Below are 25,489 nucleotides of genomic sequence, written 5' to 3'. Positions count from 1 at the left end.
TGCCGTTAGGATACAGACAACAGTATGTACAGTCTGTGCTGCTGAGCAGCAGCTATACCGACCTAGCTCCTCTGTGCCCTGGCCGCCGCTCCTCCCCCAGGCAGAGTACCCATCGCTAGTGCTGCAGCCCGCAGCACAGGTCAGTGTTAGACTGTTACGCAGAAAGAGATTGAAAGAGGCCATTTAGGGGAAGCAGACAACTGTGTGTTACAACTTGCTGTAATGAGCCGTGAAAACAGTGCCCCCCCCCCCCCCCACGAGTCTGTGGTTTTTAGCATGAGTGATGTTACTAACTCAGGATCTTTGTAACCAACTGGTTTTAAGCTTGTTAAATATGCCAAAAGAGGGCAGGCATGGTGAGCATGGTGTCCTCCACCCAGCTTCTGAGAAGAATACCACTTGGGCTGTAGGGTGCAGCCGTCGCTGAAGCAGTAGTCGCTATTATGGCTACGGCTATAGCAAACTAGGCACAGTATTCTAAAATATATATGTATTGTTCAAGCCAGCTAGCCACACTCATCTGGCCAAACGGGCATGTATGGCTTGCAGGTTGGGCATTGTGGCAGGACTTAAATTTCCCACCCCATTGTTGCCTATTTGGATGCTCCAGAATTGGGAATCCCATCAGCTGCTGGTATTAGGAGGATGAGTATGTTTGCCATTAGGTGTGGCAATGAGAATGCTAAAAAAAAAAACCAAAAACCTGCTGCTTGTTGTCGTCCTTGTGGAGTGTTGGGGTGTGTGCACTGGTGAGTAACTTGTCGGTTGTTGCTGAGCTTAAACTGAAGCATTTTGAAGTGATCCTCACAGGAAGTTCCAAAAGCAGACGTGCAATCTTATTGTTGAAGGCAAGGCCAATCCACTAGAATGCATCTCCCTCCCTTCAGGTGGCTTTCCTTTCCAAGAAGGCATAATCACCTCCATCCTCTTTTAGTTCGTCCTCATTAGACCAGCAGCTCTCACTAAGGGGCTACAATTTCAATATCAGAGAATTGGCAGGACTCAAGAATTAGGGTGTTGTTTTTCTGGGCATTCACTATGCTGAAAAATCTATAAAGGTACAGACATTCCAGTTGGTGAAATTCATTGTCTTGTGTCTCTTGTTTTGGCCACAGACCTGAGTGATCCCACTGGATATGTTTATCTTGTCAGAAGTGTGCAGGGTGCTCAGCTATATTGCAAACACCCAAAAAGTAAGTGAAAATGGGACAATGCCAATGCACTTCAGGTTTTGTCTACCAGAATGACACAAAAAAAGCTTTCAGACAACAAAAGCTACGTATGGGCCCAGCTCTGAAGGCCCGAGCTTATGTCCCAGAATGGCTCCAACCTCTTCCAGAACAATGCAGCTAGTAAACAATGCTGGAAGACTCACCTTGGAACATACTAAAAGAAGAAACCATGTATCTGAAGACACCTTTGCTTTTGTTTATGCTCAGCAATGGAACATTTTTCTGATGTTCCCATCTTCTCAGGAAATCCAGCATGCCATCAGACACAATAAAATAATAATAAATTACAGGCCACCAGGCCCAGAAAGGATTCCAGTTGACATTTTTAAAGCTGGTAAAACAATGCTCTCGTACAAACTTTGCAAACTCCTCAACAACGTCTGGACCGGGAAAGAAATTCTACTTGACTTTAAGGACAGCAACATTGCTACAATATTCAAGGAAGGGGACAAAACCTTGTGAGGGAAATAGGGAGGTATTGCCTACCTCTCTTTTTTGCTGAAGATCCTTGGCTCAATCCTTTTAAACTGTCTGCTCCCCCTTGATAAATAAGTACATGGAACTATACACATTTCATTGACCTGGAAGGGACTTCAGGAGGTCAGCAAGTCTAGTACCCTGCTCTCTTGGCAGAGGCCAAGCACCATTCTGTGCCTGCCTTTTTTTTAAAATCTGTTTGCCCCAGATCCCAAAATGGGCCCCTCCCAAGTTGAACTTGCAGCACAGGGTTTATGAGGCCAGTGCTCAAACCACTGAGCTCTCGCTCTCCTCTTTGGGGAGGGGCTTCTCCCTGAATCACAGTGTGGCTGCAGGCCCTACTAGTGCCCAGCTGACGTGATCTTCATGAAGGGAGAGGGAATGGGGGGGGGGGGGGCTGAGAGGGGCTAAGCCTGGGGTTGGGGAGCATTTTGGGGCTATTTGTGTTCAGGCCCTGAAACGTAACAAATTCCCATAAGACCGTTGATGCAAAGAGGTTGGCCGCCCTTGATCTAAGATCATGAGAACTGGCAGCAGTGATCCTTCTGTATACAGATGAGTGTGTCATTCTCACACCCACAAAGGCTGACTTGCAAAACACATTTAATCCTTTTGCCAGATGCCTGTCACAGACTGGGTCTCTCTCTCTCTCAACATCAGGCAAATCAAGGTATTCTGTCTCACCTGCACGAATTATGCTTTCTACTCCACAAATTCATCATTGGCCAAGACCCTTGGACAATATCAACCATTTTCCATACCTTGGCAGCTGCCTCTCCCAAACAGCCAGCATTGACAGAACTTGAGTACAGTATCCATTGTGCCAGTACATCCTTCAATGAGTACTTTCAGTATGTCTTCAAGGTGCTTACTCGGTCGTCTGCGAGCCCTTCTGCCCAGGTTTAAGAGAGAGAAATCTTCACTCTCCCAAAAGCGCATTCAGTTATCACGTGGCACCTGCTCAGGCTGTTAAAACTGTGCCTTACTGCTGTCCAAGTGCCCTGTGTACAGTTTTATGAGCCAAGATTGCAAGGGGGGAGGCCATGTCTCGGGCTCACAATGACATTTTTCCACATCCTCCACTCCAATTTTGGAAAGAAGGTCCCTGCCTGCAGCTTTTTGTACAGGCCAGAGTTTCTGAAGATACATGCATCATGCTCCTTTCCAGAGCATACTGCGCTGTCTGTGAAATGACCATGGTGATCCACAAGTGCCTGCAGCACCATCAAGAAGTATTCCTTCCTGTTGAGGTGCTCAGTGGAAAGGTGGGCTGGTGCTAATGTCCGCATGCATGTGCCATCTATGCTCCCCCCCGCACAGGTGGGAAACCCCCATGTCCACAAATCCAGCCACTATGTCATGCGCATTTCCCAGAGTCACAGTCCTCCGTAGGAGAATATAATCTATTGCCCTGCATACTTGCAACAGTCTATCTTCAGCAGTAGATTTTCCCCACTCCACACTGATTTGCAAGTGACCGGTAACAATCACAAATTGCCGGCTAGCTTCCAAACAGCAATCTCCACATGCTTCTCCAAGAGGGCGGCTCTGATTCTGGTGTCCTTGCACCGAAGGTGAGGGGCCTAAAGTTCTGAAGCCATTGGGTTTTCCTATTCCAGAAGCATTGGTCTACCGTGTACAGTTGCTACAAGTACCAAATCCAATGACAGGTAGCCTCTGCCCATATTGTGCACACTGTCAAACTCCTCTGAGTCGTCGTCTTGTATCAGTAGAAGATGATCTCCGCTGCTGTGCTTGAGGTCCCAACAACAATTAACAGAACATGCAAAAGAACTGTGTGATCCGTTCTCTCTCGCTGCGGATTCCAGCGTGTACAGAAGGGAATGACAGTTAGAAGAAAGGTGTGAAAGCATGTTGGAAGCCCCAGAACAAAGCGATGCGAGATATTGTGCAGTGTCCCAAGATCCTTCCACACCTAGCAACAGATGATGTGCCAGGCGCTATGCGATACATACCCAGAGTTCATGACTGTCACTGTCTACTGGGTAGCTAAAGATGTGGACACAAACTGTCGACAGAGGGAGCAAGTATGCCATGGTGGCTTTTTTTGGTGACTGCCGTGTGTTGACATTAGTTTCCTGTACAAAACTTAGTGTAAACATGCCCTAATAAAGAGTAAAATAAAAGAGACTGGTACAGAAGAGCCAATCAGCTCTTCATTTTTGATAGCTGCTAATACAAGAACAATTTAGTGGTCTATTACAACGTTAATCACTTCTGCCTTCCCACCCACTCTTTTCCTCTCCTTTTCCTTTCCCCCTATGGCAGGAGAGGTGTTATCGGACCATTTGGAATGGTCCCTTGAAATCCATTCCACCTATTTAGTTGTGACATTCAGTATGATTCCCAGACCTGAAAAAGAGCGCCATGTAGCTCAAAAGTTTCTCAGTACAGAGTTGCGGAATGAAAGCTACTACTTCTCCCACCTTGTCTCTCTGGCTGCATCTACACTATGCGTTAAAATAGAATTCAAAGGGGTTAGCTTGATATTAAAAATGTCACTGTCTTCACTGTAGATACCATTAGCTTGATTTAGTGAGCCCTAGTACCAATGACAAAATGTCGATATTAGGGATAGCGTCAATTTCATATTTAAAATTTCAAATAAAGGCTAGTGTGGAAGTGCCATGTCCTCAGTCTGAATTTATTAGTCTCCAGAAGTGTCCTGTATGCATCCCACAAAGCTACGCAGTGACCCTCCACATACGGCTGTTTTCTTCTCTGCTGCTCTCCATTCACGTGCGCAGGAAGAAGGTCACAGGAAACCTGTGGATTTTTGATTGAATTGTAATTTGAATTTGCATTCAGCGGCACCCAGGTCTGAAAATATAAAGGGTGCATGTAATGAAAAAATTCCTTTGCGCATTGCATTACATTGGTAGCAATTGCATCAGTAGCCATCTCCTGCAATCGTGAGCACTCTGGGTAGCGATCTGCCTAGTTCTTCTCAGGCTCTCAAGAGAGCCCCAGTGTAGACCCAACAGGACATTCTGGATCTTCTTGCAATTTAGGAAGATTAATCAGTGGTGAAGAGACTTCGGGTGGCCAAGAGAGATGCAGTAATCTATGAGCAGATGTCATGCGACATGACCCCCAGAGGTTACTCCCAGGACTTTGTGCAATGCTGGGTGAAGGTGAAAGAACTCCAGCAGGCCTATGAAAAAAATCTGGGAAGCCAACCAGCAGGCTGGGGCAGCTCCACTGATCTGCTGCTATTATCAACAGCTGCACATGCTTATGGGGAGCAATCCCACCACAGAGCCTGGCATGAATTATGACACTTGTGGAGGCCCTGCTCTGGCGTCCAGGGTGAGCTGAGAGGATCTGGGTGTCCCAGAAGCAGGTGGCAATGGAGAGGAGGAAGGGGGCAACAAGTAGGGGACCGAGAAGGTTCTTCCTGACAGTCTGGAGCTCTTCACCATAGACCTGGAACCAGTCCCCTCCACGCCAGTTCCCAAGCCCCCTGGACCAAGTTGTTCAGGTGCGTATTTATTCTGCATGCTAGAAGCAGGTTGTGGGTGGGTATAGGTATAGTTTTGGGAATGGGTGGAGGTTTGCTATGGATCTGTGCCCCTCAGAACAGCGTGTTAATATTTTTTTAGATGGAGCGCTTTTCCTTTTTGGAGATCTCCTTAAAGGCCTCATCCAGGCACTCTTGTATTTTTTTTTTACAAGGTTCTTGGGCAAGCCTGACTTATTGTGGCTTCTACAGTAGCACCCCTTTCCATGCCAGGCAACCAGATAGCAATCTGGTGTCATGGTGCCACACAGCATTTTAGCAAATTTTCCAGGTTTGCGGTAACACAGCATGAGCATGTGTTCTTTACCCATCTCTGTTAGTTTTAGGAGGGTGATGTCTTCTTTGGCAACCTTCAGAAGTATGGGAATTTGCACTGGATTTTTTTTTACCATGCTTCCTGCCCTTTTACATTTCTCTGGAGCAGCTGGCAGGCGCTCTGTTCCCCACCCTCCAACATGGATTTGCAGGCTCTCCAGGTCCTCTCCCTTACATGCGCCGTTCTATCCAGCATTTGTTTTTACTTTACAGGGCTCCCCCACGCCATTTGGCTGCTGGGCTCTGCGTGGCCTCTCTCCTCCCATGTCCTTTTCCACTCAGCATTTCTTTTTACTTTACCGGAATCTCCTGCCCTGCCCCAGGACCCCTGATGGTTTCCCCTGCTTTGCAGCACTCCACCTTCCCCCCCAAATCGCAGACAATGGCTTATAGCTTACCATATCCACAAAGAAATGTGCTGGATAACTGATGGTAAATAATGTATTGCGAAATGCATACTTAGAATCACTTCCTTAATAAACCTTTAGTGGTCTTCCAGAAAGAAACTTTCCCTGATAGTCGACACAGAGACTATTTATTCCTTTGAAAGCACATTGTGTGAATTGTGGCTATTATGACCTTCACTTTCCAGCTGCCATGCCCAGCATGGGAGACAGGTTGAGAAAGAGAAAAAGGTGCAAGCAGGATCTCATCCTGCAGCACAGGGAGCAGAATGAAGCAGAACAGAGCAAGCTGTCAAAAGACACTGCTCACTGGCATCAGAGTAGAGCTCAGTGGTATCTGAGCCAAGCTGAGTTTCAGCAGAGAATGCATGATTTACAGCAACAGCAAGCGGCAAAGCAGAGTGGGACTGCAGCAAGTTTCATAACGGCAGTGATGGACCAAACGGAGCTCCTGTGCTCCCTGCTGCAGCTGCAGAGGCACTCCCAAAACAGCACTGCAGGAGCCAATGCCTGCTGCCCAGAGTCCCCTGAAGATAGGTCACCCATGCTCTGTCGTTGCAGCCCCTGAACGTGAGGAGGGAGGGCAAGAATAGCCTGCCCCTCTAGCCCCAAGGGCCAATGCAAAATGCTATTCAAGCAACCTTGATAATGCTTTGGGGGTTGGGGCAAATAGATTTAAAAACAAACATCAGGGTTGGTGCTTGGCCCTGCCAAGAGGGCAGGGGACTGGACTCGATGACCTCCTGAGGTCCCTTCCAGGTCTATGAAATGTGTATCTCCACTTGAACCTCTTCTCCCCCACAAAATAAAATCATTGCGTTGAACTCAGTGTGATTTTGTGGCATGTAGGAGTGGTAGGGGGAAGGTTGAAGGCACAGCTACCTGCCACATGCGTTCTACTTGCCATAACTTAACATCCTCCCACCAAATAATTCATTAAGACACAGTATGATTTACTGGCACTATGACAAAGAAATCCATCGGTAAGAATGTGTGTTACAAATCATTCATGAAGCTATGTTTTAAAGTGTCCCTTATTGCTGCTGCCTCAGCGTGGTTATTGGTGGATGGTTGTGTGGGCGGCTGTAAATAAGCCCTGCCTATGGACTCAGCTTCAGACTTCCAGATGCACAGGAAAGTTTCCGGCCTAGATACACAAAGGTTATGCAAAATAATGCATGCTGTAATCATTGTGGGGGTATTAGTTTCAGAAAGGTCTGACCAGATAAATAAGCATCTGAACCTCACTTTTAAATGGCCAGAGGTGTATTGCACCACACTTCTGCACTTGCCAAGTCTCTGATCTCAGTTTTCCTTGCTGCAGTCCAGGAGTCCTTTGCAGGGCTTCATCAGGCAAGGGACAAGAAGGTAAGCAGGGTCGCCCAATATTACAGTGGGCATCTCCACCTTGCCAGTTGGGATTTTGCAGTCTGGGAAAAAAGTCCCATCCAGGAGCTTTCTGTACAGCCCAGAATTTCAGAAGATCCGTGCATCATGAACCCTGACCATCCAGCACTGATGTGGGTGAAACGGCCTTTGTGATCTACCAACCCCTGTAAACCCATGGAGAAGTACCTCTTTTGGTTTATATACGCAGAGGCTGGGTGGTCGGGGCCAGGATGAGGATGTGCATGCCATCAGAGTTAGGAAACCCAGGAGCAGCAAAGCCATGCAGCACATCTCCCAGGGTTATGGTCTTCTTGAGGAGATGCTAATAGATTGCATGGACCACCTGCATCACCATGGCCCTGACTGTCGATCTGCCTACCCCAAATTGACTTGCTACTGACCGGTAACATTCAGGCATTGCAAACTTCCACAGAAAAATTGCCACTCACTTCTGAGCTCTTCAGGCTGGTCTCATTGTCCTGCTGCTGCACTTCAGGGTGGGAGGCAGCACATCAAAGTTCCACAAAAGTGGACTTGCGCATGCATATAAGTTCTGCACCCACTGCTGGTTGTCCAGGACTCCAAAACGTGGTGCCACCAGTGTGTGCTGGTCTCGAGTCCAAAACAACTGCTCCACTGTCAGCAATGCATCCAGGACAGCCAACAGTTACGAGTTCTTGGACCGCAGTTGTGAGATTTCCTCTTCAAACCCATCAGCATCATGCTACTGAACCGTCGCTGAGCTTTGTAAGTGCAAGACAGCCAGTGTACTGATGAAACAATGTGCGCTATGAGTTGAAGCATTTGAGGGGACATGCTTGCACTGGCAGAGAAAATGCTGCAGGAAATGATGTGATCTGTTCGCTTTCACACAGTTACTGGGTACTCTGAATTCTGGGACACTGCTTTGCATTCTGGGATTCAGACATGAAAACACCCACAAGGAATTGGGGCACTGTAGGCTAGGTACTCCCAATGCTCCGCTCACACTGTCGAACTTGCATAGGGCAATGGGGACATGGAAACTGGACATGGAAGAACAGTGGGTCCAATTTCAAGAAGCTTTTTGGACACATTCGAATTCATAAGAATGAGGTTAAAATTGGATTAATTAAAAATCAGATTTATCTCAGTGTAGATGCAGACTATGTTTTAAAGGCAACCTATTCAAGACCAGTTTAAAAAAAATACTGTCTCATAACTGAGGCATGGGATTCACTAAGGATTAGCCAATTTTATTTTAAACATCAAAAGGGTGTGATGTTCATGTTTCAGGGTATGCATTAACCCTGTGTTAGGATTAGAAAGTTCACCTGCTAGCAGTGGATTCCAGAGTTGTTCTACACTTTCCTCTGAAGCAGCTGGTACTAGCTGCTGTTAGAAGATATAATGGGTTAGGGCAGCAATTCTCAGACTGAAGCTTGCAAGCTGCAAGTAGCTCCATTATCTCCTGCAGCTTTTTGCCGCACATATTAAAATAATGACATTATTTGATGCAAGTTATTACTCAGGATGCTTTTACTAGGTTATTAACCAACAATAGTTGATAAAATACTTGATCATTTAGTTGAGACACTCTTTTTTAACATATACACAAACTACTCCTATCATACTGTTTAAATATGAATATAGTACTATAGTCAATGAAACAATTCATGTGGCTCTTTTGGAAACCTGATCACTAATTTGCCTCATGAAGTCTGAGTATCACTAGACTAGAAGTTCTGACACAATGAGGAAAACAAATGGTTGTATTTAACAAAACAAAAAAAGAAAGCTGTGCTATTGTGATCAGAGGTCCACCACTTTCTCAAATACTTTGCTAAGGTTAAGAGATTGGTTTGATAGCATGTTAGTAGCAAGGAAATTTTAAAGGCAGGTACCAGTTGCAGATTTAAAAGTTAAAGGAAGTGCCAAGAGCAAAATGTTAGTAGGAAGACTAATTACACAATAGTTATTAGACAAGGTGGACAAGGTAATATTTTATTGGACCACCTTCTATTGATGAGGCAACTTAGTACAATAAGATACTACCTCACACACCTTGTTTCTAATACGTGGGACTGACATGGCTGTAACTGCACAGCATATATAATAGGTTAAAAGAAAAGATAATTTAGTTTTCCTCAGCTTCTTTCCTGTCCTGATACAAAGAAAAGAAAAAGGAACAAATAAAATAAAAATAAAAAGAAACAAAAAAGTCATGAATAGGGAAATTATAAGACTTGTCTACACCCAAACTAGAACAAAAAAAAAAAACAAAAACCAAATATGGTGTATTTTACACTATTATTTTAGTGCAATCCTATCTGCAGAGTATGACTGCCCTATTTTGATTTGCTAAAATCAGTACAAAAATGGACTTAAGTTGACATGAAGTAATTTTTCCGAAATAACTAATGGTATGAATTAAAGCAGATGTTATTTTGGTTCCTGTGTGTGAGTTGACAAGCTCTTCATTGAGAATTAGAGCAACTAAATTGAAAGGATTAGGTGAATGCAAAGCAGAAATTACAACTCTGAATCATGAGATCCACTTTCAGATGTGTTAAGGCAATGACTGTCAAGGTGGTCTGCTGAGCTGTTCTAAATTATGGTCAGTTGTAAAAGAGCTTTTGGCTTAGATAAGACAGTTCCCTGGCGCCGAGAAGTGTTGCTCATGTCGATTCCACTTCGGGTGTGCGCTGGCGCATGCCCAGTTGCTGGAAGCTTTTTGCACTCGCCAGTAGTCCTAGGGTCAGCGTGGCTCCCCCTGGAGTGGCACCCGTATGGCATCCCATATATGCACCCCCTCTCCCCCTGCTCAGTTCCTTCTTGTCAACTGGTCTGTCAGTGGGGAAGGCGGTTGGGTTTTGGAGTGGACATGAGCAACCCCTCTGAAAGAACACCAGTTACGGAACAGGTAACTGTCTTTTCTGCTTCGAGCGATTGCTCATGTGCACTCCAGTTTGGGTGAACGCAAGCCAACGCCTAGGAGGCGGGGTTGGAGCCCCGGAAGGAGTGTAGGACAGCCCTGCCCACCGCAGCGTCTTCCTGCGCGTGCTGCGTTAATGCATAATGTGCTGAAAACGTGTGAATGGAGGACCAAGTGGCCACCCTGCAGATGTCCCGGATAGGGACCCTAGCCAAGTATGCCGCAGATGACGCCTGTGCCCTGGTGGAGTGAGCCCTGATCGGGGGAGGGGGAACCCCCGCCAGTTTGTAGCACTTTCTGATACAGGCCACTATCCATGAGGAGATTGACTAAGAGGAGACTGGGTGCCCCTTCATCCTGTCCGCCACTGCAACAAACAACTGCTGAGACTTCCGGAAGGGTTTGGTCCTGTCCATATAGAAGGCCAGCGCCCTCTGGACATCCAAGGTGCGTAAGCTCTGGATAGAACACTGGTAAGGTGATGTCTTGGTTAGTATGGAAGGGGGAGACCACCTTCAGCAAGAACGCCAGGTGGGATCTCAACCTGACCTTATCCTTGTGGAACGCTATATAAAGTGTGTCCACCGTCAGGGCCCTGAGCTCTGACCCCCTTCCGGCCTAGGTAAAGGCCACCAAGAAAGCTGTCTTGTAACTAAGGAATAACATGGAACAGGTGGCAAGGGGTTCGAATGGAGTAAGCCATTAGTGTAGACAATACCAAATTAAGGTCCCATGCTATCGGGGGTGGGGGAGCAAACCTGCGGTTTGACCCTCTCCATTCCTTTCACGAACCTTTTCACCAGAGGGTCCGAGAAGACCGATGACATCCCAGCCCCAGGTGAAACGCTGAAATAGCTGCCAAGTGCACTTTCAGGGAGGTTAGTGACAGCCCTGCCTGGCTCAAGGCCAGTAAGTAGTCTAGAATACGTGGTATTGGGGCCTGCCCCCGTGATAGTCCCCTTTGAGGAGCCCATAAAGTAAACTGCTTCCATTTGGCTACATATGGTGCTCTCGTGGAGGGCTTCCTGCTGTTTAACAATGCTTCTCTGACAGGCTCGGAGCAGGCCAGCTCGATCGGTCTCAGCCATGGAGCTTCCACACTGAGATGCAGCACCTGGAGCTTGGGATACTGCAGTCTCCCCTCCTCCTGTGTCAGCAGATCTGGGCGTGACAGAAGCACCTCTGGGTCGCAGACAGACATCTCCAAGAGGGTCGGGGACCCGTGTCGTCGAGCCCAAGCTGGGACCACCAGGATAACTCATGTTTGGTCCAACCAAATTTTTAACAGTGTTCGGTGGATGAGAGGTACTGGAGGGAAAGTGTAGACCGGAGGTGCCGACCTACGAATGCTGAAGGCGTCTGCCCAAGAGCCTGGGCTTTGGTTCCGGTAAGAGCAGAACGTCCAGCACTTTGCGTTGAGATGGGTGGCGAGGAGATCCGGGGACATCCCCACTTCTGGAAGATTAAATTCAATACTAGTGTGTGTAATAACCACTCGTGGTCCCTGAAGGATCTGCTGAGATGGTCTGCTTGGGAGTTGTGAGCCCCGGGTAGGCAGAACGCCTTCAGGAGAATCTGGTGCTGGATGCAGAAGTCCCAGAGCGCGAGGGCCTTGAGACACAGGGGTGACAATCGTGCGCCCCCTTGTTTGTTTATATAGTACATTGCCGTAATAATGTCTGTGATGACTGTGACACACTGCCCCTTCAGGTCGCTCTGAAACACTTTGCACGCCAGCCGAACCCTCTGAGCTCCCGCACGTTTACATGGAGCTGAGTGTTCGTCTTGCTCCACAGAGCCTGAGTCTGGCAATCCCCCAGGTGAGCTCCCCAGCACAAGTCCGAGGCATCTGTGACCAGGGACGGGGAGGGTTGCGGGGGATTGAAGGGCACTCCCATGCAGACCGACTGGGCACCTAGCCACCAGCGTAATGCCATTCACACGCGTGGGGGGACTGTCACCAACTTGTCTCTATTGTCCCTGACAGGTCTGTGTACTGAGGTGAGCCACAGCTGGAAGGGGCGCATTTGCAATCTTGCATGCTGGACTACGAATGTGCATGGTGCCATGTGGCCTAAGAGCCTGAGGCATCCTCTGGCCGTTGTGGTTGGGAACCTGATTAGTTTGTGGATGCAAGATGCCATGGCTTGGACCCTGCTCTGGGGCAGGAAGGCCCTGGCTTGCTCTGCATCTAGGCAGGCGCCCATGAACGCTGTGACCTGAGTTGGGGCTAGTACGGACTTTGCCTCGTTTGCTAGCAGGCCTAATGTGTCAGTTGTCTGTCGCATCAGCTGCACGTGTCGCACCACCTGTCATTGCAACCAACCTCAGCTCAGCCAGTCGTCCAGGTGGGGGAAGAGATGCACACCCCTGCCTGCGTAGAAAAGTCGTCACTACTGACTGACATTTGGTAAAGACTCTCAGGCCCAAGAAGAGGCCGAACAGGACTGTGACCTGGTAATGGTCCTTCCCGAGCACAAACTGGAGGAACCTCCTGTGAGGTGGATAGATTGCTATGTGCATATAGGTGTCGAGAGAGGCAAACCAGTCCCCTCATTCCAGCATTGGGATAATTATGCCCAGGGATATCATACAAAACCTTATCTTTTTCACTTATTTGTTCAGGTTTCGCAGGTCCAAGATTGGCCGTAATCCCCCTTTCGCTTTCGGGATTAGGAAAAAATGGGACTCAAACCTCTGCCCCTGGAATTCGGGGGGACTTCCTCTATTGCCCCCTTTGTAGGAGGGACTTTACCTCCTGCCTGAGAAACATCTCCTGAGAGGAGTCCCTGAGAAGGGACTGGGAGAGGGAGTCAGAAGAAAACTGGACAGCACAGCCCTTTTCCACCATGCGGAGGACCCACTGGTCCGACGTTATGCTGCACTATGCCTGGTAGGAGGAGGACAGGCGGGTTGAAAATAAACGCTGAGCTGGAACTGTGGGGGTGGCCGGTGTGTCACTCCCGACTGCCCCATCAAAACTGATGTTAAGACCCCGGTGGGGTTTTTGGTGGCTCTGGCCCTGTCTGGTGGCCCTGACATTTCCTGTTATGGCAGCCCCTTCTTGCTCTCCCAGGGGCGCTCCAAAGGAAGCGGTCGGTGCCAATCTCGGCACCTGGGGAGCAGCGGGTGCCCTAGTAGGGAGTCACACAGCCTGCCCCTGTGCCTCAAGGATCACCCATGGGGTCCAGAAAGGCCATTGTGGGGCACCTTGGGGGGGCATTTGCCACTCCCCCCCCCAAAGGGCATCAGGACCGGTTTTGATGTCCATTACGCCGGGATGATCTTGTACTCTGAGCTGAGCTGGAGTAAAAGGAGTCAGACTCTGATGCTGACTACCAGTTGGCTCCTGCATGCCCTGTACCACTTGATGTGAGACACCGAGGGAGGCGACTGTTTGTGGGGGTCTCACCGGCGTCACACCAGGGCCTCTACAGACTGTTCTGGTGCCTGTGTCTGGGGCAATGAAGACTCCCGGTGCGGCATCGGTAATGGCACTTATCTGTAGGAAGCCCTGTGCCGTGCTAAAGGCCTTCGGTGTCGAGGGCAGCTTGGGAGAGTGTGGGCTGCTGCCTTGCAACTGCAGTCGACGCCCGCACTTAGTGACTCCAGTCATGGTGCGATCTGGCGGACACTCCCGAGGATTTCCGTCTCCTCCTTCTTTCCTGGGATAGACCCTGATTCCCCCTCCTCTTCTCGCGAGGCACCAGGGACTGGCTCTTATGGTGTCGGGGGACACTAGGCACTGAGTCCTGCTCTCATCGCTGGGAGCTTTCTAACAGCACCGACTGTGCTCAAGGGCTCTGCACTGACGATGCACCACTCTGAGCTCCCATCGGGGAGATGTCGGGTGCAAGGCTGATTCCATTAGTAGTACCTTCAACTGTTGAGCTTTGTCTTTCAAAGTCCTAGGCTTGAAGGCCTTGCATAAGAGCAGCGTTCCCAGAGGTGGGCCTCACCAAGGCAGCTCAGGCAAGCCCTATGCGGGTCGCTTTTGGGCATTTGTTTGCCACCTTTTGAGCACGTTTTAAACCCCGGAGAGCCAGGCATCCCCTGGCGCCAAGGCAGGTTAAAGTGCTGCCTCAGCTCACTATGTGCTAAGTGGAACTATTTACAAATGAATGGCAACTATCTAAACTATTTAGAGCTGTTTTCGCTATCAATGAATTTAAAAGTAAAGGCTACCAGTGAACACTCAAATATGAGCAAGCTCCGGCAACCGACAGCACGGCGAGAAGGAACTGAGTAGGGGGGCAGGTTGCGCAGTACATGTATGGGCTGCCATATGGACGCCACTACGGGGGCGCCGCACTGGCCCTAGGGCCACTGGCTAGGGCAAAAAGCTTGTGGCAACAGCATGCGCCAGCGCACACCCAAACTGGAATGCACATGAGCAGTCACTGGAAGAAGAATTCTTGGATATGCACATGCTTTAAAGAAAACGCCTGCATCTAAAATAATCCCTTTTTCTGCCATTTTAGCTGCTGCTACATGTGCCTGGAGTTTCTCTGGTGTCAATTCAACAAGTGATGAAATTTATGGCTAGCCAAGTGCAGTATGGTAGCAAACATATAGGAGGACAAATCCAAACTGCTAAGTGACTTGCAATTATTAAAGCAGTGTGAAGGTACAGCCAAGGAGGGATTTGCTATTAATAAACGTAGTTCCAGGTCATGTAGAGGAAACAAAAGAGCAAAGAGATGAAATCAGAAGTAACTGAGCAGCAGGACTCATGAAAGCAAATGCATTTTCAGCCTCTTGACGTACTTCCCAAATATTACTTTGTAACCAGACACGCCAGGTGTTGCAGAGAGACTGAGATGAAAATACAAAGATCTTTGTCTCCTGACATCATCCACTAAATGGGAAAAATGCACATTTATTGGTTTAGGTGACAGACTTAAAAAAATATTGCTGACCTTTCCATACAACTTTTCTTATACCATCTGGAAATGATATAGGATGTCATAAGGTCAGACTGATGTGAGTCTTGCCTGCTTTTTAACCAACACAGGTGTGTTAGGATGGGAAGATAAGATTCAAAGGAGAGCTGAAGAGAGAAATTTTAGACTGCTGCATTTTACTCTTTAGCATTTGTATCACAGTTGTGCACAGGAGGCACAGCCAAGGACCCACTATACTAAGTGCGGGAGAGACAGAACAAGATTACTGTCCCTGCCCCAAAGAGCACCTTGATTTTAAAGAAAGAGTAGATACGTTGATCAGAACACCTCTTGCAATCCAGTTTCATAGTTTAGGTTGTAAACTTAGCATCTGCACCAGACAAGAAAAAGTGTCTTTTACGCCTACAGAAGTGAATGGACTAAAAATACCGTGGGTTCTTCTTTACCTTCCTTTGAAGCAGAAGTCCAGTAAAACCTTACATGCTTATGCCATTTCCTTCTCACGAACCCTTCCACTCATTGCACTGATATGCAAAAATCACAGCTAGGAACATTTAAGATGGTGGTTGTTGATTCAGCTGGGCAAATTGTATAAACACTGAAACGGATCATATCACAAAACTCCTGCAGGCACAGTTTATTCCAGATAATTAATGTACAAAGCCCATCACTTATCTCAAATTATCAGCTCAGCAGTGATTCTGACAAACATAGGGACATGCCCTCTGTAACAGATTGGAATCTCTCCAGAAAATGTGTCATGGCAAACTAAATACTGATGGGTATTTAGCAAGGACTGGCTTACGTTTTCATACACAGATTGCTGAAAAGATCACTTTTATCAGGGTTAAATGCATGATACTTATAATTTAGGCTACAGAAGGAGATTCAAATTAAGTGTAATGCACAGATTACAAGTTTAGTTCACAAGAGTGCTGTTGCTAACTGCTGTGTTTATTTGAATTTCAAGAAAATAATTCTCCTGCCATTGTAACAATATGCTGGAGTATCATTTCTTCGAGATATGCTGAGAAGAACGGGGTCCATAAGATTCTGACTATAGCTAATAATATAGCGCTGTTTCCAAGTATCAACTGAAATGGTTATGGAAATAAACCAAAAAGCAGTTGTAATTTAGCCAAGCCATATCACAGGGAAGGGAATGTTCTTAGCAAAATAAGATTCAGAAAGGGAGGAAAGTTAAACATATCCAAACAGGAACTATTACAAAATACTGAACTTGACTGGCAGCAGGTTGGATTATAATCACTCACATAGACCCCAACCGTTACCCTTTCCTCCCTCCCTATCCCTCCAAAATACAAGGTTTGGAAAAATAATCAGCAGTGTTTATTTACTAACAATGACATAAAATACATCTTAATATATTTTGTTATTTCTTTACAAATTAAGAGATGCATTGGAAAAACAAGAGTGAAGAAAATGGAAGGTTTACTTATTCCCCTCTCTTATATTAATACTAGAAATTAGTATTGTGGATGTCTGTGTTTGCTAAACACGGTACTCATGAGAAGCTATCAGTTAAAAATCCTCTTCTTTTGGTTGGATGCAGTGTGGGGTAAAAAAAAATGTCAGCCACATACGTACAAAAATGTTGAGGAATTGTCTACTACATCTTAAAGTTGTCCATTACAGCTCTTACAGTCCCCTTTGTGTGTAGTGATAGGAGGGAAGAGAAACTAGTGGCAGTAGAGGAAAAACAGGTTTACGCACACATTAGGTCATGGAACTAAAACCACTGAGCCAGGTTTTTTGTTTCTAAATAAAACAGGTCTTACACACAAGGACCCTACTTTGGGAAGCCAATTCCAACTAAAACACATCCTCTAACTGCACCCAATCTGTTCACCCATCATTTTGCAAATCCTCCTACTTCTCTCTCATCTTCAGTGCTGCTGCTCCCCCCAACTAAATCCTAGGTATTGTAAGAGCTCTGTCGGTATTAAAGTAAATTACCTTCTTTTCACAAATTAATGAACAAGCCCTTAGAATTGGATTTAGACTTATTGCTCTCTTTTGCAAGAATCTTCTCTTCCATCCTCACAGAGCGGAAAGGCAGAGCAGCCAGCCACAGCTGATGGGCTCGTCTGTGTGAGGTATTTTAGATTAACAGGCTTACCAAAAGTTGGTATACAGATGGATCAGTAGGTAGAACACAGCTATAAGCAGACTGGGCTGAAGATATTCTTTCCACTATGGCATATTCCCTACAACTGAGGTCAGGTACTTGGTATTACCTTCTGCAGTGTGGGTTAAACTCCATTCTTGTTCCTGTGTCCCCCCTTCCTCGCGCTCTGCAGTAAAAAGCCACTTCAAGCTTGCACAAATAAAATCCTTGCTTAATTTGCTTTGATTCACCCTAGTCTGAACAGAAAACAGCCACCTTGCCACTCAGGTCCTGTTCCCTACAGCCCTTTGTCACCTTGCTAAAAATAGTACCTATTTAAATTGAAACAAGGAGGCAGGTATGATCACTATGAATAGGACAATGCAGGTAGGAGGTAACAAAACAAGTGAATAAAAAGAGGCCATACAACATGTAAGGGGTAAGACCAGGCTCCACAAAAATTAAGTCTGGGGAGGCTGCTGTCCCAAGGAACAGAAGGTTGTGCAGCTGCCATTCATGCCAAGAGAAGGCACTGATTCTACACCTCTGCCATTTAGCAGCTGTTGATTGCTTTTTAATCACCTTTTAAAATTACTCCACTACAGTTCTGCACTGCAACGCTTAATACAAGAGAAATGCTGGAAGGACTTCTCCTACTAGCCCCTAGTTAACAGCTCAGTTGATTTTTTCTTTTTTGGGTCAAATGAAGATACAGGGCCACAAGCTGCAGCTTGAACTCTGCATATTGTACTTTCACTTAAACTAGGACGGGGATTTAAAAATGCTTAGAGACATTTCAACTCCCACCATCTGGCTGAGTGGCATGCCTCCCGTATTCCGCCACCTGGCTCCTCTTTGCCCTTGGAGCACGCGCGCGCCCACACACAAACACACAGCAACAACTAGGAGTTTTGAAGAGTTAATCGCTTTTTCACCCAATGCTGAATCATGTACAGTGAACTGAGAAACTACATTCATTACAGCAGGATCAGCGAGCACAGGGGGTAGATTCCTGCCAAGTACAGGAAACAAATTAGAGACAGGTAAAAGACCTGGGTTCAAAGTCCCTTTTTCTGCCCTCACCAAGCAAGTTTGCATCTCTCTCAAATGGAGCTGGGAGAGGTTGCAAGCATCTTTGCTTACGCAACGTGTATTAAAAATTACAGAGTTGTATAGATTTCTGTGTTGTCCTTCTGGAGGGAGGTGGGCCTTGGAGCAGGTGGCTAGTGGAGACTGAAACGTCACTGCTGGAGTCCAGCACCTCTCCTTCCTCTAGCTCAGTAGCTGCCGAATCTCTTTGTGCATATGACAGAGGAAGTCCACATATGAAGCCCCCCCACTCATGCTCTTGTCCTCCACCAGAAAGTGTCTGAATAGCATCTCCAATTTATCTTCTTGCTTCACAATGATTAACTATAAGCAAACAAAAAAGATTTGAGAGTTAAGTCTCGGCTAGTAAGCCTGATACATAAAGAAAACATGCAAGTGAGATAAGAACATTGAGCAACAAAGAAATCCAGAAAGAGAAATCACTCCAGCCACACACTAAGGACATCTTCATTTCTGTGACTAAGGTTAAACTTCCAGGAAGCATAGGAATATTGGAGTAAAACAAATCAGCAGTCACGTAGCATTCTAACATCTAACAAAATCACTCATTAGGTGATGAGCCTTCCTGGGACAGACCCTCTTCAGAAGTGGGTCTGTCCCGTGAAGGCTCATCATCTAATAAATTATTTTGTTAGTCTTTAAAGTGTTACATGACTGCTGTTTTGTTAGAATATAGACTAACACAGCTACCTCTCTGTTACTATGCAGCATATTAGAGTGTCCAGGGTTGGCTACGCATTAAGGGGTTTCTAGAAATTCCTTTTTTGGCTTGGTGACCAAAGCAGAGGAATTCTACTCTTACAGTGAACAGAGCACAGGACTGGAAGGTCAGGAGACCAAAGTTCAATTTCCAGATTGGCTACTGTCTAATTATAAGAAGTCACTTAACATTTGGTTTTCAATTTCCCAGTCTGAACACGGGGAAGTCATGTTTAGTCACTTCATACAGTAGTTTGAGATCTATGGGTAAAATGTACTATGTAATCAAAATACATGTGGAATTTAAGTGTGGTTACACCCAAGTGACTAAAAATCCCAACTACAGGAAGACAGTAAGGTTTAAAAATGTTTGTGGCTGGAGAATAGTAAGCCAGTCGTTCTGATAAGCTGAATATCAGCGCTTTGTAACACAGTATCAAGTATCAGCGGGGTGCATTAACAAATTATATGCTTGTGGTGAGGTGTGATGGAAGACAGGAGGCTGATGGAAGAGCACCTTCAGCCACCTGACAGGTATATCACTAGCCCAATGCACACACCAGTTATGCTAAGAGCATTTGGATTCCTAATTTTGTATTTCTTGTTTCAGAAAGCCTTTTAAAGGTTTGATGGGGGATAAGCAGTAATGCACACAGCTCTGCAAATCTGTGGCTGCTTTATATCTGCAGATAGCCACGTCCACAGATGTGGCTTCTGTGGACCATGCTTGCAGACTGTGGATGGAGGAAGATCCAAATTTTCTATCTTGAGCCTTGCAAATCTGCAGATATCCACAGACCATATTTGTTACATCCACACAGGGTTTCAGCAATTCAGCATATCCCCCGCCCTCACAACTAGAGAGAGACAGCAGAAACTGAAACAGGGAAACCTGTAAATCCACTTTCAAAATGAATTCTTTAATTTGCTACTGTGTGGAGTAAGCAAGGCTTTCTGCCACTTCTCATGAGTCCTGACACCCTTACAGCAGCACTGTGTGACCCAATGGCTATGTCATTACCTTCCTTTCTATTACAAAAGCTCAACTGAGCACTCAAGTGTTTTTTCAATAGTACAGTATATGGAATTTGGCACACTCAGGACTAGAAATCAATCATGTGTAGAGGGTGAGGTAGTCTCTCTGGTGGGGAGAGGCTGTTCAAATTTTCCCTGTTCATCTCCCCTCTGAGCTTTTCTGTGCTACACATTTATAAAATATTCATCTCAAAACCCTCACCTATTTCTAAGAACAGCTCCTAATTCTTCTAAGGCTTTGAAAGCAGCTCAGATGCCTCTGGGCTCAGAGTTTCATAGCTGAGCTGGAAGTAGAAGGGATGTCCTCCCTTTACACATCCCTGCTATCACTGCTTCAGCAGCAGGGCTTCATAGGAAAATCATTCATCGCTGTATAACTGATGGATAGCTTATACCATCACTATGAAATATGGCTCAGTTATTCCATGACCGTTACAACATTTACTCCGTTTAATGTTTTCGGTGAGATCACATATGGCTAGACCATGACCTATGTAGCTCAGTCTACTAGTTCTAATGCCCTATTCTTTGCCCTGCAAATCCACGGATATCTGCAGATGATTTTTGTGGTTTGCAGCTTGGAGGCTTTTACAAATTTTGTATCTGCAAAAGGCTCTGCGGTACATGCTTGCTGGAGGGAGAGGCTGTCATCCAGCCTTCAGGCTCCAACAGCCCCCTGAATCAAATAGCCCACTGGGCATTCTGGGAGTTGTAGTCCCCAGCTTCTTCAGACAGAGAAGGAAATATGACTTAATCCTTGTCCAGTGAGCCAAGCACAGCATGCATTAGAGCTGCTGCAGGGTGTCCAAGTCCCCCACTGGGAGGGGCAATGCTTCACACAGGTACTGAGGATTGTAGCTTCCCTGCCCGGAGCAGGGAAAGAGGTACACAGCAGGGGTGGAGCATGCAGAAGGAGGTCTGTGGGGTGATCAGGTGTTCGACAGAGCTGTCCTACACTGACCTGTGGAGCTTTTAGTTGAGCCCTGCAAATCCACAGATATCCGCAGACAATTTATACAGATTGTGGATCAAATGGGATGCAAAGGGCTCTCTGTGCGTATAGGACTATCCCCTTGGGACACTAACAGAAAGTAGAGCCCCAGCCAAATGTTAGTAGTAAGTGCAGTGAGCTGGAAATGCAAAACAGCAGCATACTGGAAATGAACATGTCTGAATCAGCAGCAGAAGGCTTACAGTGGGTTTGATATTACAGACTATGAAAGTAGGGTTGGTGTCACCTATGCAGGAAAGGCAGTGGAGGGAGATTAAAGAGCCACCACAAGAGGCCATGTTCTTTACCTTCATGTGACGGGATCTTTGTGCCTGGAACATGTCGATGATGGATCGCACTTTCTTAGAGAATGGGTTTTCCAAGACTGGCAGGGTACTCTGAAATTACACACAATTGTAGTACATCAAAGACTAACAAAATAGTTTATTAGGTGAGCATTTGTGGGACAGACCCACTTCTTCAGACCACAGCCAGACCAGAACAGACTCAATATTTAAGGCACAGAAAACCAAAACTAATAATCAAGGTGGACAGATCAGAAAAAAATATCAAGTTGAGCAAATCAGAGCAGAGGGGCAGAAGGTGGCGGGCGGGGCGGGGGGGAGAATATCAAGAAATCTGATTTGCTCACCTTGATAATTTTTTTTTTCTGATTTGTCCACCTTGATTACTGTTTTTCATTCTCTGTGCCTTAAATATTGAGTCTGTGCTGGTCTGGCTATGGTCTGGAGAAGTGGGTTTGTCCCACGAAAGCTCATCACCTAATAAATTACGTTGTTAGTCTTTAAAGTGCTAGGTGACTGCTGCTTTTTTTTTTTTTGATAGTATATAGACTAGCACAGCTTTCTCTCTGTTACAATTGTAGTACATGTTGAACTTCTCTAGTCCAGCGCCCTCCGGATCTGATCAATGCTGAACCATGGACAGTCAATACCGCCTAGCTCATTACCAACATTTCCACTGTACCGGGCTCTTAGAAGACACTTGGGGCAAATTAGAGTAAATAAAAGCACTGAACACTGAGAGCTAGGATTGGTGACTGCAAACAAACTTTATGGGACCACAGGAAACTTGGTCACACCCAGGATAAGTGGACACCCAGTTAACTTAAATCAAGTGAGATGACAGATGCCAAATCAGTTTGTGTCAGAACAGAGAGGTTCAATATGTAGTGTCAATAACCAGTTTTGCTACCGTCTTTGTAAAGGCTCAAGTCCACGCCTTCAGAGCCCTCTAGCTACTTACTAGACAAGAATGAGTGAAGTCATTGGAAAGCCTTTTTTTAAAAAAAAAAAAAAAAAAAAAAAAAATCAGATTTTCCAGCAGAGGACAGAACTATTACCCCATTTGTCTGACATACCAATGTTCTCCTCACTGAGTGGCTTGGTCAGATAAGCTTCAGGAACTATTTGTCCAGCTAGGCAAGTGGCTAGCAAATCAGCAGGAACACTGAAAGTGAATAGCTTAGATGTAGCTGGCCTCTTAACAGTACTTATCAGCTAGGCAAAACTGGCTAACACACTAACCAGAGTGAACTTCTTGGGTTTAAAAGACAGTGAAATGGGACTGAGGTCTCACTTAGAACACAGCATATGACCATATTATTGGCCATATTGTGACCACTTTGCTTCATGCATGGACATATTCTTCCTGAGTCCAGATCAGCTTTCACCTATATGTACTTACAAGGGAGCATGAACCATCTCAGTGTTACTGTTTTCACCAGACTACCCAAAGTTACCTGCAGTCCAGGGAAGGAGGAGGAAAGCTGCTCATCTTTCCTCCTCTGGCCCAAGCTTACTAGGAAAAGTCAACAGCACCAGGCACTGGAACTGCACTGCTAGGGAGCCAGGGGCCAAACCACAGCATAGGGCAGCAGTGAGGAACCTTTTCTGGGCCAGGGGCCACTGACCCACGGGAGTGGGGGGGCGGGGGGGAGAAATCAGCTGGGGTCCACACAAGTGAGAAGCAAGAAACCAAGGCCCCCCCACCCCAACCCGTCACTGATGTGGTCCCCGCCTGAAAAACGAAACAAGACAACTCTCCTCATTCCCCTTACATGCCAGCCCCAGAACCTGGTGGGGGACCAGGGTTAGGAGATTTTGTGGGCCCTCCTAGGTTCTGGAGTGGGGCCATAAGTGAGGGGTTCTGTGTAGAAGAAGGTGCAGGAGCAGAGTGGAGTGGCACCTGAGCGGGGGGTGCAGGAGAAGTCTGAGGGTGCAGGGTCTGGGTGATGGGGGACACTTATCTGGCACAACTCCCCAGGGTGTACATGTGGCTCTGTGTCCTCTGCCATTCCCAGATACTGCCCTCTGCTGCTCTGACTGGCTGCAATTCCAGCCAATCAGGGCAGTTGGGGAAAGCCTCTCAAGGGAGGCAGGGGGAGGGACGGGACATAGGGAAGGCAGTGGGGGGTACAGCACATGGAGCTGCTTTTTTCCTCGGCCAGGCAGAGACTCTGGGCTGGATTCAGCCCCAGCTTGCCTGACTCCAGCCCACGAGGCACAGGGCTCCACACCGCCTAATCCACAGATCTGCTAGACAGGAAGGTTGGGAGCAGGACCTACTGTTAGTAACCCCCTTCCCACACACCTCATGGGATGCTGTGGGAGCAGGTCTGTAAAAACCTCCCCACTGAAATCGCGTGCAGCTAGCAGCAAGAGAACACTGCAGCCCCATGCTGGGCTTCAGCCAGCTTTCCCAGACTCGCGTTCATCAACAGGGATGTAAGCAGAGTCCAAGCTGATGTTCACGCCAGCGAAATCAAACAAGTGAAAGGTGCCTTCCCATGGCAGTTCTGCAAGTGCTCAAGGAGATTTAGAATGAGAACCTGCTGAAATGGATGCTCACTGGGAGCCCTCCACACAGCCTCCTCCTCGTCTGTTCCCTGCCACCCAGCTCACCAGAGTGCTGCTGATGTGGCTGAAGGATGATACTCCAAAGAGGTTCTGGATCAGACTCTGCTGCACGTTCACTCCTACCCACACGAAGACGTTCAGGCCGTTCTCGAGTAGGTATATGTCGCCCTTCGAAAGTCGCTCCTCAGAGCTCCGGATTGCTGCTGGCAAGGTGTCGCTGTCAACATCTGCTTTGGTCTGTTCAAGTATTAAATGAATTGAGCCGCTTGTTAGACACTCTCACCCTGTAATATTTAGCTGGGAATTGCAGGTTGTTACAAAGCGAGGACTACATACATGCAGCTCAGTCCGAGGAGCCACATTGACGCCTGCCTCCAGGTGTTCAGTTTTTGTGACTCATAAGGTCCTAAAGAAGGACATCAAATGTACCCATCTGCAACCAGCACTATTACCTGCAACCCCCTCCCCCCACCCCAGCTGGTTATCATGTGCAGCAGATTAGAGATGATTTACTGCTAACAAGAACAGATGGGTCTCGTGGCTCCAGTACCAATACTTTACTGTCCCAACATTGAATCCAGGGTGGGGGATGGGAAAGGAGCACCTTCTGTAGCTAGCATTGCACCAGGGGTTTTCCCACTGATTTAAGCAGCAGCAGCAGAAAAATCCCATCCAGTTCTTCCAGACTTGCAAAGACTGGGTTTGTCACGTAGGATGCAGCAAGAGAATTCTGTGGGCTGCAAGAGTGCACATAGGACCCTGCTCACAATTCCCCCACAGGGTCAGAGGAGGATTAAAAAAAAAAAAATCAAATTCACATTGTGTGACAATAAACACAGCACTCGGGACAGAAAAAAGCATCAGCTGGGTGGCAGGTCTCAACTCCTCTCCCATACCACTCTTTCATCTTCCAGGGATATGTTACTTTACTTTTCTTTTCTGGGCAGAAGAGGGAAGGTGGAGTCTCTGGAATGACAACTACTCAGGGTGTATACCAAGGCTCACATGTACTTGGAACATAAGCACTTACCAGAGGCAAAAGCCGGGGGTAAAAGAAAACATTTGTTTCTGCTACATCCATGGAGCTGACTAACTGGCGAATGTAGGCGCGGTCATCAGTGGTGACTTCTGCCCCAGGCTGTAGGACATCACTCTTCAACACACAGTTCAAGTACACAGGAAGCAGCTTCATGCATTCAGGGAGGATCAACTACAAAGAGCAAGATTGGCGGGGTGGTGGGGGAGAGAGAGAGAGAGAGAGAGAGAGAGAGAGAGAGAGAGAGAGAGAGAAGTGAATCAGCCACCTCACAGAATGACCACAAAGAGTGGCAAGCTTAGAGAACGGATCAATGGATCACAGTTTAGAATTCTGGCAGTCTATTTGTTTTTACATGTGTGTAGTTGATTCAGGCACTAACCCTCTTTGGATTATTATGGCATCCTTAGCTGTTTAAGGGCCTCGATGTTGAGA

General features: G+C 46.8%; 1 protein-coding gene and 1 long non-coding RNA gene across 4 annotated transcripts in view; one reads left to right on the top strand and one right to left on the bottom strand.

Annotated features, from left to right (window-relative positions):
* The first annotated feature begins 8,476 nt into the window (after window positions 1-8,476).
* Window positions 8,477-15,655, top strand: LOC142015847 (uncharacterized). The gene is made up of 3 exons (XR_012646233.1): window positions 8,477-10,719; window positions 11,326-11,659; window positions 12,260-15,655. It is a non-coding gene; the product is annotated as an uncharacterized LOC142015847 (long non-coding RNA).
* Window positions 15,656-18,210: 2,555 nt separating this feature from the next.
* SEC24C (SEC24 homolog C, COPII coat complex component) overlaps window positions 18,211-25,489 on the bottom strand; it is a 65,980-nt gene continuing 58,701 nt past the window's right edge. For all 3 annotated transcript variants that reach the window (XM_074999734.1, XM_074999735.1, XM_074999736.1), the window contains 4 exons: window positions 25,049-25,228; window positions 24,064-24,255; window positions 21,448-21,537; window positions 18,211-18,717 (listed from right to left, as the gene is read on the bottom strand). In XM_074999734.1, coding sequence (XP_074855835.1) covers window positions 18,577-18,717; window positions 21,448-21,537; window positions 24,064-24,255; window positions 25,049-25,228 — 603 coding nt within the window. In that variant the 3' untranslated portion in view covers window positions 18,211-18,576. The remainder of the gene's footprint in view (window positions 18,718-21,447; window positions 21,538-24,063; window positions 24,256-25,048; window positions 25,229-25,489) is intronic.

This window comes from Carettochelys insculpta, chromosome 7 (genome assembly GCF_033958435.1).
Source record: "Carettochelys insculpta isolate YL-2023 chromosome 7, ASM3395843v1, whole genome shotgun sequence".
In the NCBI taxonomy this organism is placed as follows: domain Eukaryota; kingdom Metazoa; phylum Chordata; order Testudines; family Carettochelyidae; genus Carettochelys; species Carettochelys insculpta.
The sequence above is the reverse complement of the archived record's forward strand: the minus strand, read 5'-3'. Positions and strand labels throughout refer to the sequence as shown.